This window comes from Miscanthus floridulus, chromosome 3 (genome assembly GCF_019320115.1).
Source record: "Miscanthus floridulus cultivar M001 chromosome 3, ASM1932011v1, whole genome shotgun sequence".
NCBI classification, from domain to species: Eukaryota; Viridiplantae; Streptophyta; class Magnoliopsida; order Poales; family Poaceae; genus Miscanthus; species Miscanthus floridulus.
The window spans coordinates 18,087,563-18,104,742 of record NC_089582.1 but is presented as its reverse complement, the minus strand read 5'-3'; the positions used below and the strand labels follow the sequence as shown (position 1 = coordinate 18,104,742).

The 17,180-nt window shown below is 47.5% G+C and overlaps 1 protein-coding gene across 1 annotated transcript; it reads right to left on the bottom strand.

The window, feature by feature from the left end:
* Positions 1–662: 662 nt before the first annotated feature.
* Positions 663–1,352, bottom strand: LOC136543277 (uncharacterized). The gene has a single exon (XM_066535767.1). It carries the CDS (start codon positions 1,350–1,352, stop codon positions 663–665), a length of 690 nt encoding a protein of 229 aa, XP_066391864.1.
* Positions 1,353–17,180: the final 15,828 nt, after the last annotated feature.

The following is a 17,180-nucleotide window of genomic DNA, read 5'->3' as shown; positions in this document are numbered from 1 at the left end:
TACCTCATTTTTTTTGTGAGGCCTTCCCACATTGTTTAAAATTGCATGTTCATATTTGGGACAATTTTGACTTATTTTGTTATATTTCGTTAGTTTTTTTCGTTTCGTTGAATTTTTTTGCATACTTCGAATTTGAACTGCAGGTGCATGAAATAATGGAATTTGGTGATTCAAAAAATTATATTAATGATATTTGGTGTATGTTGATGCCTTATCCAGGAACTCGCATGAAATGTCGAGCATCTTGTTGACGTAACATGACGAACAACTTGCGGGAAAAGTGTATTTAAATTATATAAAATCCGAACGAAGTCCGAAAATCACGAAACTTGTCTGGGCGTTGTGTTATCGCATGTAGAGGCTATGATAAAAAATCGAGAAGGTTTCGACGAAGTTGCAACGTCGGATGCCTAAAACCCAAACATCTCCGCATATGATCATATGCGGAGATGTTTTTGAATCACCAAATTCCATTATTTCATGCACCTGCAGTTCAAATTTGAAGTATGCAAAAAAATTCAACCAAACGAAAAAAACTAACGAAATATAACAAAATAAGTCAAAATTGTCCCAAATACTCGGCGAAGAGGCTCTTTCCCGAGTGCCAGGACAGGGCACTCGGGGAAGACTTAAAAAAAAGGCCCAACAGGCCTTATCTAAACCTAACCGGCCACCCCACCCCACCCCACACCCGCCAGCCCGCCCCGTCCGTGCGCTACCCCGCCGCCGCCAGCTCCCTCCGCGCGCCGCTGCCGCTCGCCGCGCGCCCCCCGCGCGCCCCCCGCAGCCCCCGCAGCGCCGCGCGCCGCCACAGCCCCCGCGCCACGCGCCCCAGCAGGCCCCGCCAGCGCGCTCCCGTAGCCCGAGACGGCGTCGCGCCCCCCGCAGCCCCGCGCGCCCCCCGTAGCCCCCGCAGTGCCACGCGCCGCCGCAGCCCCCGCGCCGCGCGCCCCAGCAGGCCCCGCTGGCGCGCTCCTGCAGCCCGAGACGGCGTCGCGCCCCCGCAGCCCCCGCGCCGCGCGACCCCTCAGGCCCCGCCGGCGCGCCCCCGTAGCCCGAGACGACGGCGCGGCCCCACCGGCGCGCCCCTGTCCCTGCGCGTCGGGGCCCGTCCGGCCGGCGCGCCCCCTCCCCAGCCCCGAGGCAAGCCGCCTGGCCCCTATCCGTCCGTCTGTCCGTGTGGAGCCCAGCCCCTGGCGCTGGTCAGGGAGCAGAGAAGGAGGAGGTAGGTGGAGGAAGGAGGAGGAAGGAGGAAGAAGAAGGCGAAGGGGAGGAGAAGGAGAAAGAAGGGGAGGAGGTGCCACCATCGCCACGTCCTGTCCCGTTGTCGGCGTCTTCTTCTCCGCGTGCATGTCCCGCCAACGCCCAAGGTATACGAACCGTCCCGTTCTGGTTGTTGGCCATCGCGCCGTTTATGTGTTGACGGCCTTCGTGCCGGAATTGTGGATGTGTGGGCCATCATGCCCCAAATGTGGACGTCGGCCATCGTGTCGACGGTTTTTCTTGCAGGTTATCGAAACCTCCCCATCCAGGGGAGGTTCTGCCGAAATTTTGTACTTATAGTGCTGTTTTTCTTCTTTTGCAGAGCAGGACCTGTCGCAGGGGAATCGGAGCACCTAGGCGACCTCGATCATCTTCGTCGGCGCTGCGGTCCTACCTGCACAGCGCCGACTCGCCACTGCACCGAATCGCCACTGCGTCGCTAGCCTTTCTCCACCGCCACCCTAGGTATAATTAAGCTCTTTTCCTTATCGTTGTCGTACGTAGATCGGTGTAGCCCAGTTAGGCGTCTCCCGTCCGAAACAGATACGATTGGAGGTATGCGGATCTCTGCATATCTGTGACCGTATCTATTTCGGATTGTCCAGGTGTAATTGGACAGCCCGCGGATGTGTAGATGGGTTAGTTTCCATGTTCTGCTTGGATTCGAGACGGAGTTTCGGCACCACCTACCTGTTGTTCTCTAGATACACACTCCCTTCCAGGACGTGTATCGGGAGAGCAGCGGGTAGGTGCTGCCGAAATTCTGTCTCGGATCAGAGTAGAGCATGGAAACTAACCTCATCTACGCATCCACGGGTGGGATTAGGACCTATCCTCACCTATTAGACAGTAGGCACGCCGTGCAGATGCGACTGATGGTTACTTTACTCCGTTATGTGTATATGCTAGAGGATGGATACCCGTGAGTGGATGTACATGGGACGCCCAAGTCAGTCTCAAATCACCCATGAATGGATGGATAAGACCGAGAAATTCTTGGACCATGCATTTAAGGCAGCTAAGGGAGCGAGAGACATGTTCTGTCCCTGCAGCGAATGTGAAAACAAGAAAAGAAGAACAAGGGAAGTCATGATGAAGCATCTTTGCAAGTATGGATTTATGCCAAACTATACCCGGTGGGTGCACCATGGTGAACCCTACCGTCCTAGAGAGGAGGTCGTGAGACAAGGCTTGGAGGCATTTGATGGTGATGGCGGGGGTAGCAGGATGGTTAGGTGACTATGCGGATGCGATGTTCGCTGAAGGACGTACGGAGGACAAGCAGGAGGATGGGGAGGAGGAGCCAGAGCCAAGCGCTAAGGTGTTCTTGGACATGTTGAAATCGGCACAGAAGTTCCTACATGAGAAGACATCGATTTCTCAACTAGATGCCATTGGGCGCCTATTGGGGTTGAAGTCACAGCACAACATGACTCGAAAATGCTTCGATGATATGGTGGCAATTATTGGGGATCTGCTTCTGGTGGGTCATCAGCTGCCTCCAAACTTGTACGAGTCAACAAAACTCCTTCGGGCACTGAAGATGCCGTATGACCAGATACATTGTTGTCCAAAGGGGTGCATCCTATTTAGGAAAGAACATAAGGATGCAAAGTACTGTCCAAAGTGTAAATCCTCTAGATATGTGGAGGTAGACAAAGGTGATGGCAAGAAGGAGCAGAATGAGAGGATCCCCATGAAAGTCCTATGACACCTTCCGATCATACCGAGGCTCCAACAGCTATTCATGAAAGAGGAGTCCGCGAAACAGATGAGATGGCACAAGAATGGTGTTCGATACAATAAAGACAAGATGATACATCCAGCAGATGGTGAAGCATGGAAAAGCTTTAATGCCAAGCATCATGGCAAAGATGAAGAGGCCCGTAATGTACGTGTTGCGCTGGCAACGGATGGGTTCAATCCTTATGGAATGATGTCGGCCCCATACACTTGTTGGCCCGTGTTCGCTATCCCCCTCAATCTCCCCCCCGGGGACCTACTTCAATGGCAAAACATATTTTTGACGTTGATAATTCCTGGACACCCGGGAGACAAAATGGGTGTGTACATGGAGCCTGTTTATGATGAATTGATCGAGGCTTGGAATAAAGGCGTATTGACTTACGACCGAGCTACAAGGAGGAACTTCAAAATGTATGTTTGGTACCAATACTCTATGCATGACTTTCTGGCGTATGGGATATTCACCGGCTGGTGTGTCCACGAGAAGTATCCATGCCCAGTATGCAAGGCAGCTCTACAGTTCATTTGGTTGAAGAAGGGTGGCAAGTTCTCGTCGTTCAACAAGCATCGACAGTTCCTCCCTCTTGACCATGCATTCAGAAGAGACACCAAGAACTTCACGAAAGGTGCCACGGTGATGACTAGTGCACCTCAGAAGATGACAAGTGCCTAGGTTCATGCTCAGATAGATGCTCTCGTGGTCCCAGCGTAGGAAGATAATCCAAAGAAGGGTAAAAGAAAGAAAGGTAATCCAAAGAAAGATAAGCCAAAGAAAGATCGCTTTGTGGGCTATGGTGTGGAACATATGTGGACTCATAAGCCGGGATTGGAGAGGCTTCCCTATTTTGATGACCTTCTCCTTCCACATAACATAGATGTAATGCACACTGAGAAGAATGTCGCCGAAGCACTTTGGGCAACACTCATGGACATTCCTGACAAGACAAAGGACAACCCTAAGGCCAGAGTAGACATGGCAACACTATGCGATAGACCTAAGCTACAGATGCTGCCTCCAAGAGACAACAAACCATGGAAAAGGCCTAAGGCTGATTACATCTTGGAAAAGAAGCACAGGACGGAAGTGATAGAATGGATGCAGACGTTAAGTTTCCCTGATGGGTTTGCAGCGAATCTGAGGAGGGGAGCGAACCCAGAAACTGGCAAAGTCTTAGGGATGAAGAGTCATGACTTTCACATATGGATTGAGCGGCTTCTTCTGTCGATGGTTCGAGGCTACGTCCCTAAGCATGTCTGGAAGGTGCTGGCAGAGTTGAGCTTTTTCTTCCGCCAGCTCTGTGCCAAGGAGATATCTCTGAGATTGGTTGAGGAGTTGGAAAAAATGGCACCCGAGTTGCTCTGTAAGTTGGAGAAGATTTTTCCACCTGGCTTTTTCTTGTCGATGCAACATTTGATTTTGCACCTCCCGAATGAGGTACGAATGGGGGGGCCCGTGCAGAACCGTTGGTGCTATCCAATAGAGAGATGTCTAAAGACTGTTCGCCAGAAATGTGGAAACAAAGGCAGGATTGAGGCTTCCATAGCAGAGGCATTCATTCGTGAGGAGGTGTCAAACTTCACAACATCATACTATAGTGAGAACCTTCCAAGTGTGCATAATCCACCCCCTCGTTACAACGAGGATGAAAATGAATCGACCCTCAGCCTATTCAAAGGGCAACGTGGGAGATCAAGTGGAGCGTCCAAAAAGATATTGACCAATGAAGAGTGGCGCAAGATCATGCTCTACGTGTTGACGAACCTTGAGGAAGTCGACAAGTATCAGGGGTAAGTTCTCAACGAACTTGTTACATACTCCGTAAATTTTCTGCATCCAACAACCTTGTTGCTTGTCGGTGCAGAGAATTTTTTAATCAATACTGGCATCATCCAAGTCCACCTTCTGACCATGAACGAGATACCCTTCTTCAACATGGTTCGCCTAATTTCAAGGTTGATTTCATTACATGGTTCCAAAGAAAGGTACCTTCTGACCAACTTAGCTCGTTCCAAGTTTGGCGTTCCTAGTTGCCTAATTTCATTTCTCTCCTGCTTGATCTTGTAGTGCCAAAGTGATTTGTCTATAAGTGCCAAATTACGACAAGTGGCCAAAGGCTTTTACTGTAAGGTCTCGTCATTTAACGCTTATGATGTGAATGGATATCGCTTTCACACAATAGGCTATGAGAAGAATCGGGCCAATGCAAGGACCACGAATACCGGAGTATTTACGCCCGGAGTAGTTACGCCCGACGCTGATCAGGAGGACTATTATGGCATAGTTGAAGAAATATACGAGCTCGAATACCATGGTGAAAATGCACCTAAGCTTGTCGTATTCAAATGCCAGTGGTTTAAACCTGCAGTACAGAGAAAGTCCCCTAAACTTGGAATAGTCGAAACTAGACATGATTCCTTCTATGAAGGAGATGATGTCTATATTGTGGCTCAACAAGCCAGTCAAGTTTATTATTGTCCATATGCGTGCAAAACCGACCCACGTCTTCAGGGTTGGTATATTGTGCACAAGGTATCACCACATGGTAAATTACCTCGCCCAAACAATGATGATTACAACTTGAACCCACCCACGCATGACGGGGAGTTCTATCAACAAGATGAGGGACTACCAGGGATGCTTGAGATAGACTTAACCGGGGAGATTGAAATGGAAGTAGATGAGGAATGGGTTGTTGACGAGCAAGCTGCAGATGAGGTGCATGATCCGAGAGACTTGAAAATGCTTGACGGACTACAACTAGACAGCGATGAGGATGAGGCTGTTGACGATTTGGAGGCTCTTGATAGTGATGACGATACCTATCGTCCAGATAATCCCGATCATGAAGAATATTAGAAATACATGTAATACTATGTTATTTTGTAATTACATTTTCTTTATTTTGCATCCCTTGCTAAGTATTTCTTGTTTATCATGACTAATAATGGTTTATTCTTTTTAATTGTAGGTGATCGGACCCACTAGGAGGAGCTGTCCCTCGACTTACTCGAGACCGAGGGACACGTCAGCGGCTGAGGAGACAGAGACAGAGCCGTTAGAGAGGCAGAGGCGTCCGAGGGGCAGGCCCAGGCAGGGGGGCCTACCGCTGACTGACCACGACCTCGGCTCCTCGCACTCTGCTAGGGCTGACGACGTACCTCTGCCCACGGTGGGCGAGGATGCCATTCCACAGATGTACGACGACGCTGTTCCGCACGCGTCCGAGGAGGGGGTTCCGCACACGTCCAAGGAGGGGGCAGGGGGTTCGACTTCCTCTGCAGCCTCGAAACCCTATAAGCGAGGTCCCAGCCAGCTCCCGAAGCGACCGATTCTTGTTGACCGCCGCCCACTGATTGCACACGAGGGGGATAGGTAAGTAACTTCATATGTTCTTCATTTGATATGTTGAAAAATCATAATTAGAGCTAATAATAACTATTGTTAACCACTTGTGCAAGAACTGGATGCTTGTGGAGGAGGGGGTCCCGGCTCGTAATGTCAATGGGATCCTAGGACTTCTGTGCAGGGAACACTTCCCTGGCCTAGTGTGGACGTCGGAGGATGAGGACCCAGAGATACCCTCGTTCGACCACTACGCCCTCTTCCCCGCTGCAAGGCACCTAAACTTGTAGGATCAGGTGCTTACGGAGTTGTGGGTAAGCCTTTCTCGCTCTACGACCCTCAATTCATTGCATTCATTGGACATTCTTGAAATAAAATAATGGATACCTCGTGTCTTTATGCAGGACTTCTTCAGATGCCAGCCGGGACAGGAGTTAAGGGCGCATGAGGTGGCTGCCGCTTCCTATAGAAGGCGTGTCTCGGACTTGTATCACGAGTCCTGCCTCCAGGCGCACATTGACTACAACGTCACCTACCGTAATAGAAGAATGAACAGAACTCAGGCAAGAAGAGAGATAGAGATTCTGACAAGGGAGCAGTACCTACAGGTAAATAGAAAACATCTCCTATTGATCTCTTTTTAGATTAACTATGCCTAATTTGATCTTCTGATGGCTTGTAGGTGATTCCGAGCTGGTGCGCCACCTTTCCCGATTGCTGGGCTGCTATAGTGGATAGATGGTTGCACGCGGACTGGCAGAAGGCGCACCAAGAGAAAAGCGAGCACCGTATGCTGATGCCAGGTGTACCTCACCATCAGGGCAGTGCCACCCTCAGCAAATACAAAAAGACATATGTAAGTCTCCACCACTTGTCTAATCTAGCCGCGCTCAATTCTGCATGATTTCTAACCACATGTTGTTGTCTTTCTCGCAGGAGGCGGCGCACGGTGGCCAGCCAATTGGCCAACTCACGGCGTATGCTCTGGCCCACATGGGCCCGGCAAAGTCCAACATCGAGTACAACCCGGATGCGGGCCCAGAGGCGTACACCAACTCCAGCATCCACACCCGCCTTAGTTCATACACGGAGGCATCAAGGTTAGTCCACGGGTCGGACTACGATCCGAGGACCGAGGAGCGCCTTGATCCCGAGCTAGTGATGAGGATTAGGCAAGGCAAGAAGCATGGGCGGTTTTACATGGGCGATGGCATCCTCGAGACGGGCTGTACTCCTCCTCTCAACCGCCTACGAGCAGCGAGCACGAGCTCTAGCGTGCCCATAAGCCAACGGCCGACAACGGTGGCTTCAATCCAGGTAAGTATTCCAGTTTCATTCGTCGTTCTTTCACTTTTACGTTCCTTAGCTCTGCATTATTGAAACATTGGGGTCAAATGTTGCAGGCCGAGCTGCAGCAACTTCGGGCTCAGCAGAAGAGTTTGCTAGTTGAGAGGGAGGCTGAGCGGGCCGAGCGGGAGTCCGAGCGTCAGAGGGTACAAGCTTTGGAGGCCCAGCAAGATGGTTTGCTCAAGTTCGTGCAACAACTTGGGCAGAAACAAGGTTGGGAGATTCCAGCAGAGCTGCTTGCACCACCACCACCACCACAATATCGTCGAGAGTCTACTCCGGTGAGTATGAGTACGATGTTTTACTTTCTTTGCTCATGCTTAGTGTCAAACCTAGTGATGGCCTTCGTGCCGGATTTGTTGATGTGTTGGCATTCGTGCCGGATTTGTTGATGTGTCGGCCTTCGTGCTGGAAATGTGGTTGTCGGCCTTCGTGCCGACGTTTTTCTTGCAGGTTTTGGAAACCTCCCCATGCAGGGGAGGTGCTGCCGAAATTTTCAACTTTTCTTTACACTCCTTATATTTTTATCTTGTCACTCACGTGCAATCTCTTCTCTTTTTTGCAGCATCAATCGGGTGGGGCGTCGAACCATGTCGAAGGGTCGCCGGCATCGCACGTCGGGCCATCCCCACCTGGACCGTCACTGGGATCGCACGCTGGGGCGTCCCACCCCTCACAGTCGCCGTGAGCCGCCTTCGGAGTCGTTTTTTGTATTGAACTTGTGAACTTGGAATAGTGTGTACTTTTGAACGTGTGGTTTGTAATATATTGTGGATTTCAGACAAATTTGGTCGTTTGTGATATATAAATGTGGTTTGTGACATATTGGTGTTGATTTGTGGTTTGGTTTGTGATATATATATATATATATATATATATATGCTTTGTTGTTTACGTGGAAAAGCAAAAAACAAAAAAAAAGAATTTTAGAGGTGGCTTCCCCGAGTGCCTGTGCTGTGGCACTCGGGGAAGAGGGATTTTTATAAAAAAACAAATTTCTTCCCCGAGTGCCTGAACTTCGGCACTCGGCAAAGAGTATTTTAAAAAAAAATTCAAAAATCTTTTCCGAGTGTTGCACTCGGGGAAGAAAATAAAAAAAAAACAATGTCGGTCGCCGGCCAACGGCGTCAAGTCTTCCCCGAGTGCCAGCACGGCACTCGGCAAAGCCTTTCCCGAGTGCATGATTTTTGACACTCGGGGAAGGCGACTTTCCCGTGAGAGGATTAGCCGGAGGCTCTTCCCCGAGTGTTGCACTCGGGGAAGGCTTCCCCGAGTGCAACTGGGCCTTCCCCGAGTGCAACCGGCACTCGGGGAATCCATCAGTTCCTGTAGTGATATGTTGTCTCTAAAGCATTTAACATCGAGAACCTGTTTATAATAATATATGGATACAAGAGAATATCACACTCTTTTTATCACTACTGAAAACGGGATCTTTGCCGAGTGCAAAATGCTTTGCCGAGTGTCAAAAATCGGGCACTCGGCAAAGACCTTCTTTGCCGAGTGTCGCACTCGGCAAAGACCTTCTTTGCCGAGTGTCGCACTCGGCAAAGAATTGCACTCGGCAAAAAAAGGATCTCGGCAAAGAACTTCTTTGCCGAGTGCCAGGCTCTCGGCAAAAGCACAGCACTCGGCATAGGCTGCCCCGCGTAACGGTGTTCGGCCACGTCCTTCTTTGCCGAGTGCCTGCTGTTAGGCACTCGGCAAAGAAGGTTTTTTTTAAAAATTTTCTTTGCCGAGTGTCCCAGATCTGGCACTCGGCAAATATTTTTTTTTGGGAAAATACTTCGCCGAGTGCTCCTGACACGGCACTCGGCAAAGAATTTTTTTTTCGAAATGTCTTTGCCGAGTGCCCCTGGGAAGGCACTCGACAAAGAGGAATTTTTTTTTAAAAAAAATTGAAAACCCTCTTTGCCGAGTGCCTTATTCTTGGCACTCGGCAAATACCCCCTTTGCCGAGTGCCATCCCCCGACGGCACTCGGCAAAGATTTTTTTTTGCCTCCAAATTTTTTGTGCAGCCCTTTTAAGGTACCAGGAACTCCTAGTTAGAATTTAGGGATTTTTTGTGGCTTTTTGATATATTTAGTTACTTTCTTTCGTTTACTTGAATTTTTTTGAAAAATACAAATTTGAACTACACGTGGTACGAATAATAGAATTTAATGATTCAAAAATGATAGTCATGTTACTGAGTGTAGTGTGAGGCCATATCTAGGAACGGACCCGAAATTTCGGACATCTTGTTCACGAAACATGACCGTGAACTTGCGTGCGAAGTGTTTTTAAATTTTATAAAAAGCAAACGAAGTCCGAAAATCATGAAACTTGTTGACATGTCGTGATATCATATGTGGAGGCTATGATAAAATTTTGAAAAGGTTTGGTGCACGCTGTCACGTACGATGCTTACAAACCAGGATATCTCCACATGTGATATCAGAGGGCACTCGGCAAAGAATTTTTTTTTTAAAAAAATCAAACTTTGCCGAGCGCCAGGCCAGGGGGCACTCGGCAAAGAAATTTTTTTTATAAAAAAATAAAAAATCTTTGCCGAGTGCTTGCAGGGTTGGCACTCGGCAAAGCCACCGTCAACGGGGCCGGCGCCGTGACAGTCGCTTTTCTTTGCCGAGTGCCCGATAAAAGACACTCGGCAAAGAGATCTTTGCCGATCAATTTTTTGCCGTGTGTTCTTTGCTGAGTGCCGCACTCGGCAAAGGCTTTGCCGAGTGCAATTTGGCCTTTACCGAGTGCCTCAGGCACTCGGCAAAGAACCTGAATTCAATAGTGTATGTAGATGGAGTACTAGTAAAAAGTGGAATTTCAGGCGAGAAATAAATTTCATTGCATTATTCTAACGGGGCCACGGCAGATGGAATAGCAGAAGTTGGCAAATCTCTCCAAGAAAGTCTCGGCAGGCCTGGCGTGATGGCGCTTGCACACGTCGTCGTCGCACTTGCAGAGTATCCCCAGCCTCGCCATGTCGTGCGCCTGCACGGCCTTCTCCTTCACAGTGCGCTCCTGGACGACGGTGACCGTGCACCGGACGGCGAAGCAGTCGTCCTGGAGGAACGAGGACCGCTCCAGGTCCTCCACTCTGATGAATCGCGAGAGACCCCAACCGCAGCTGTTGTCCTTGCCGCCAAACGCGCTGACGACCGAGCGTACGCCGTGCAACGTCTTGCTCGGCTTGCCCTGGTGACCATACGCCGGCGGCGTGCCCTGGTGACGCACCAGAGCGAACTCGTACTACACGGCGTGGACGGCGGGTCCGGCGGCGTCGCTACAGAGCTACAGGAACAGCGAGACGAAGCCGGGGTACTCCTTGCTGTTGCCGTTGAGGTAGCAACGGATCCTCCAGGTGTGACCTCCGACCTTGAACGCAGAGGACTCTATGTAGCTGCCGCTCTTGGCGTGCGTCGTCTTGAGCAGCGAGTAGCCCTCGAGCTTGAGCAGGTGGTGCCGCGTGCCGACCGCCGTGGCGGCGACGGTAGACGCCGAGACCTCCTCCTGGAGACCACGTGGCGCGCGGCGCCCCCATCTAAGGGCACGTAGTATGCCTTCATTATTTTATGAGTTCTAAACAACCGGCGGGGTACTCGACGATAGATGCCAGATGACTTAGGGTCTGGAAGATAGATATATATATATATATATATATATATATATATATATATATATATATATATATATATATATATATATATATATATATATATATATATTCTATAGATAGCCGCAGAATAAGTTATTCTGTGGTCACTTTGAGTTACGATAATTACTATATTAATTTACGAGATTATGGTAACTTCCTCATAAGTGATTTACTATATCATTATGGTAAGTATCATCTTGAATTATAGTAACACATTTATCGTAAATGTGTATTATCATTATCGTAAATTGGTACAGATATTATCGTAAATTCGAGGTGGCCATAGAATAAGTTATTCTGTGGCCAGCTGCAGAATAGCCTTACCCTATATATATATAGGTAGATAGATAGATATATCTCCACTATAATTGAAAACTTGTCTCTATCAAAATCAAAGGGTTCATAATAGATCTACGTCAAATCCAAAGGCCCAGAAACGATGTTTGATGGAGGCTTCTCACACCCCCTCACCGCACCCCCAGCTCCCTTCCCCCTTTACCGCGGCTCGCCCCCATCGCACGTCCGCGAAAAAAAGAAACGTCGGGCTGCCTCTGTTGATGCCGCCGGTATCACTTCACGCGTGGGATCCTTCGCCGACGTGGGCTGCCACGGCCCTGGCCGCGCGCCACCGGCGCCAGCACCCGCACCCTCGTCGTCACCTGCACCAGCGCCAGTGATCCTCCCCTCATCTCCGCTCCGTCGTACGCGGCGCCCCTACCCCACCGAAATCTGCGACGGACGGTGGTGGCGGACCCATGGCCCTAGGAGGAGGCGTACGTGGTTTTGGCGATGGCAGTCCGGCTCAGTATGTCCCCCACCTATGGTCTGTCCCTATACGTCCACCACCGAAGTTGATCCAGCGCGCAACCAGCCAGGCATCTCTTTTTTTCCCTTCCGATTGACTTGTGATCTTGTTTTATTTTTTTATATTTATTTCATTAATTTCGGTATTGATTTCTCAGTGATGGAAGATGCTAATAATTGGTTTGCTACTGCCTACTCGGGGGAAAGGCTTTCGACTGTCTGTATGATGATACACTGCTTCTCTGCTAGGTAAATTCAAGCCCCTCATATCTGTACAAAATTGGTGAAAAGAAGCTATGGACTGAGATGAATCTTTTTACAGCATATATTTTCTAAGGTTCATGTACTTGTCACTGCTCAGGTTAGATGATTCCATATGTTTGATTATTGATTGATATATTCAATTTCATTTTTTTTTATATTTTCTCATTGCGTTAAGGTTGGGAAAGGGTCCAGCGCTGGAACCAGCTGCGGGCCGGCCTGTACAATCAGGTTGTTTGGATATAGATCACAATCAGGATGACAGAGTCCTCGACGAAAGGACGTGGCCCTGTCCTCATCTTCGTGTCCCCGACGTGACAGACGCTGTGCTTCTCTCCTCGCTGCGACATTGTAGAGGAAGCACCAAAAATATCCAGGTTTGCCCTCACTCCCTTTTTATTCAGGATGTTTTGAAATTCATTGTTAATGAAACATGAGAAGCTAAAGTTAATGATTTTGCTTTTCTGTCTAACTCATGACATGGAGAGAAATAAATAGAGAACTAAATAAAAAGAGATTGATTGCTGTGCTTTTCTGTCTAGCAGACAATTTCAGTTCTGAGAACTAAATAACCAGTATTCATGCTATAAATAAAAAGAGACTCCACATAAATTTCAAAAGATACATCAAGTTCATTCCTAAGGAAGAACGTATTCACAATTTATCAAGACACGTAGGACTCATGAGATGAAAATATTCAATAGACTAGGCTTTTAAATAGTGATACAGGATAACCCTAAACAATGGCTGTCATACATACATAATTGTACTGAAATTTCAAGGACCACACATGATGGAATGCGGGAGTAAAGCCGAACATCATGGAGCGTATTCATGCTTTCAAATCAGCATGCTTCATCGAGTCAATGTGCATACCTCAGTTTTCATTTCTTAATGCTCATCTCAAGTGGTAACCCAACTGTCGAACAGCACAGCTCTGTCAGACCCGCAAACGACGGCGGACGACGACGGCGTACGCGGCCGACCAGGACACAGAACCAGTGCCGCGAACGCCGCGGCGAGACCTGCCGAGCCTGGCATTCAGATCAGGCGTCGGCAAGAGGCTGCAGTCCGTTCGCGAGGGCACTTCTCCAATCGACAAGGTCACTGGTGCCCACGACGAACTGCCGCTCATAGTCCGGCGACCGTCGAAGACACCTACATACGGCGAGGACAGCAGCACCGAGGAGCAGCTCGTCACGCCGTGGACCGTCTCCGTCGCTAGGTGAGCGTGCGTGTGCGCGTACTGGTGCCAGCCAGGTGAACATGCGTGTGTGCGTGCATGGACTGGTGCATGGCACTATGCTGCTAAAGTTTACTGGCTTCCTTGCGATACTATCAGAAATCTTGCTGTCGCCTATCACATTTGTTGATGGATTGGTCACAAATAATTTGAGAACAATTGATTTCTGGTTTTCTGAGATTTTCTGCTGACATTGACTATCCATTTGTAATAGGTACTATAAATAAAAATCAAAGGTCCTGCGTCATCACAGACTGCTTGTGATACATTAACTAAATGTCTACGTCGAGAGATACACACGATCCACTAAGCGACATCACCAACAATCACAGGTATGATTTTACATTGTATTAATTTGGTATTAATTTGGTACCATAAATCTTAATGCTCTTTTCTAGACATTCGATCAGAGTTTAAAAAGTTTGACTTACAATAACTCTACAAATTGATTTTTACAGAGACCGATGGAGTAATATATAACTTTGGGTTGGCTAATTGATTTCCTGTGTTGTGACCATATAGATGAGGCCCGACGGACTAGGGAACAAAGGAACTTGCAGCAACGAATTCGGCGAGCTGAAATGACCGACGAACAAAGGGAGGAGATGAGGAGGAAACAACGTGAGTACCAACGTCACTACCGAGAACGGAAGAAGGCCGAGTCCCAAAACAATAGTGCTTCTTGTGTTTTGACTGCACCCGGTATAATTTTTCTTTGCTTAGTTTATTATTACTCAGGCTCTTAATATACTCAAATCAACGTTATGAGATGGACCAAAAAAATGCAGGTACTAATCGTTCTCAGATAGACCAAAACTCGCCAATTATACTGGACAAGGAAAATATCCAACCAACTGCACATGGGAATCATAGCCATGGTGGCATTGGCACCTCAACAGCAATAGGCACTGCTCTATCAGTGTCTAGCGGTAAAGATTGGATACGTGTTTATTATGTGAAAGAGTCTCATTATTTAATTTTTGTAATCTCACAAACGTGACCCTGCAGATATTAGTAACCATACGATGGGCGAAAGGAACGCGCAACAACGAAAGAGAAGAGCAGAGATGACCGATGAGCAGAGAGAAGAGAATAAAAGGAGACAACGTGAGTACCAACGTCAATATCGAGCACGGCAGAAGGCGCAATTGCAAAATAACAGCACACCAGCTGCTATCAACCAAATAGTGCCATCAGTCCTCGCTGGCAGGTTAGTAATATCCGAGACCATAAGGATTTCATCCACCACTTGATATATCATGAACCTTTGTTTATATTCATATCTCAAGGTGCGAATTTGAGCGCTGGATTAGCGACAAAAATGGAAAACAGCGAGTTAGTAGAGCCTATGGATTGGTTACACAGAAATGATAATTATGTTCCAGCGCGTAGAGCCCCACCTACTTCCGGCGAGGCAGGTCTGGTCATCAGCCACAACATTTTTTTGCTATTATATATTTTATTTCCTACTTTGCTTATATTACTTAATATTAAAATAAAAATATTAAATATCTACTATGCAGAAAGACAAATACCTGAGCTACGCAACAACCATGTACATGTCCAATCCAATGAAGAAGAATTCGACCAGTGAACTATTTGAACCAGCGCATGATGGTTGGGACAGTGATGAAGATGCCATGGACGGTGGCCATGGATTGCACAATGAAAACTTATACGATGATGATGGGGTCATTCACCGACATGCGCAAGGTACTACGACAACATCTATCCCTACTGGTTATAAATGCAGCTTCATTTTACCAAATATTTATATATTAAGTGAAAGTAATTACTACAATGTCCACACAGGTCATGATTATGAGTCATATCGCGTGCCTCCTAGAGGGTCCAGCTGCAAACAGTGTGACACATGACGATCCATATGACTACATCTACCAGAGCCTGCCTAGAACGACATAAATTGAGAAAGGTCCCTGACTGCAGTTACTGTGGTGCGATGAGGTTTCAGGGTGAGACACCCGTGTTTTGTTGTAGAAAAGGAAAAGTACAGATACATATACCAGATGTTCCTGTAGAGCTCAAAAGGTTGTTCACAAGTCAAGTGCACGATGATGCAAAATATTTCAGGAAACATATACGTTATATCAACTCACATTTCGCCTTTGCAAGTCTAGGGGTTACCACTGATGACAGATATAAAAGTCCAGCACGGACCGGTGTTTATACATTTCGAGTGCATGGTATGTTGTACCACCGTCTTGACCACCTGGTGCCAGGTGGCCACGGTGCTCGGCATTTGCAGCTCTACTTTTATGATACAGAAGATGAGGCCTTATCACATAGAGTCAAAAGGTCCCCTGATCTTGATATCAACATCATTCGGACTATCCTAGCAATCTTGCAAGATAACCCATATGTTCATACTTTTAGGAGAAATGGGGATTTTCCAAACTTGGATGAGTACAAGATTGAACTCAATACAAATGTCACGCCTGACCAAAGAAGGTACAATGCCCCAACGACATCCCAAGTTGCTGCTATTTGGATGGATGGGAACGATCCACAGAGATGTTTTGATAGAAGTGAGGTTGTATATGGAAAGACCGATCGTCGTCCGCAGTATATCCGAGCATGGCATGGTTGTTATGACGCCTTAGCTTATCCTGTATATAACCCACGAGGGGAAACAGGATGGAACAAATTTATGCCGTACAGTGAGGATCCATTCACTCCACCATCTGCAACCGCGGCTTCTACTAATAGTGCTAATGGTAGAGCTGAAGGGACTACTGGTGGTAATCATGGTAGTATTTGCTATAATATTTTTTTTGCTATTATACTGGTACTACTGATTCGATACTATAATACTAATTATAACATTATCTAATGTTTTGTGTATCTTGCAGCTGATAATAACAACGATAATCATGTGGAAGAAGGCGACAATGATGTGCAAGAAGGTGACGTGCTAGCTGGAGTTGCTGATGCAGCACAATCCGCAAAATATGTAACTGCACGAGAATACTACTGCTTTCAAGTTGCAAGTTAGATGGGGACTTTTTAACATTTTATTATTCGGAGGACGTCTTTTCCAGCAGTGGGCTGTGGATATGTATATAAAGATTGAGTCTATGAGGCTAGATTGGTACTCTAATCCTGAGCACCAAAAACTAATACGGGCGGAGCTATACCAGGTAACCACTCATATTATATTGTTTATTTATATAATTGTTTTTCATAGGCTCTGCAACCTTGTTACTGCCTTTCGCTAAAAGTAAGTGCTTAAATGTATTTTAGGGACTTGTTGATGTTATCTTTGCTGGAGAGACACAAGGTTCTAAGATTGGCAAGAGAATTGTGCTGCCAAGATCATTCCTAGGATGCAATCGAGACATGCAGCAAAGATTCCTTAATGCTATGGCTATTGTTCAGCGTTTTGGAAAGCCTAATTACTTCATCACCATGACATGCAATCCCTACTGGGAAGATATAACAAGCAATCTCGAACCGGGGCAGGACCCACAAGATAGGCCAGAACTAGTTGCAAGAGTGTATA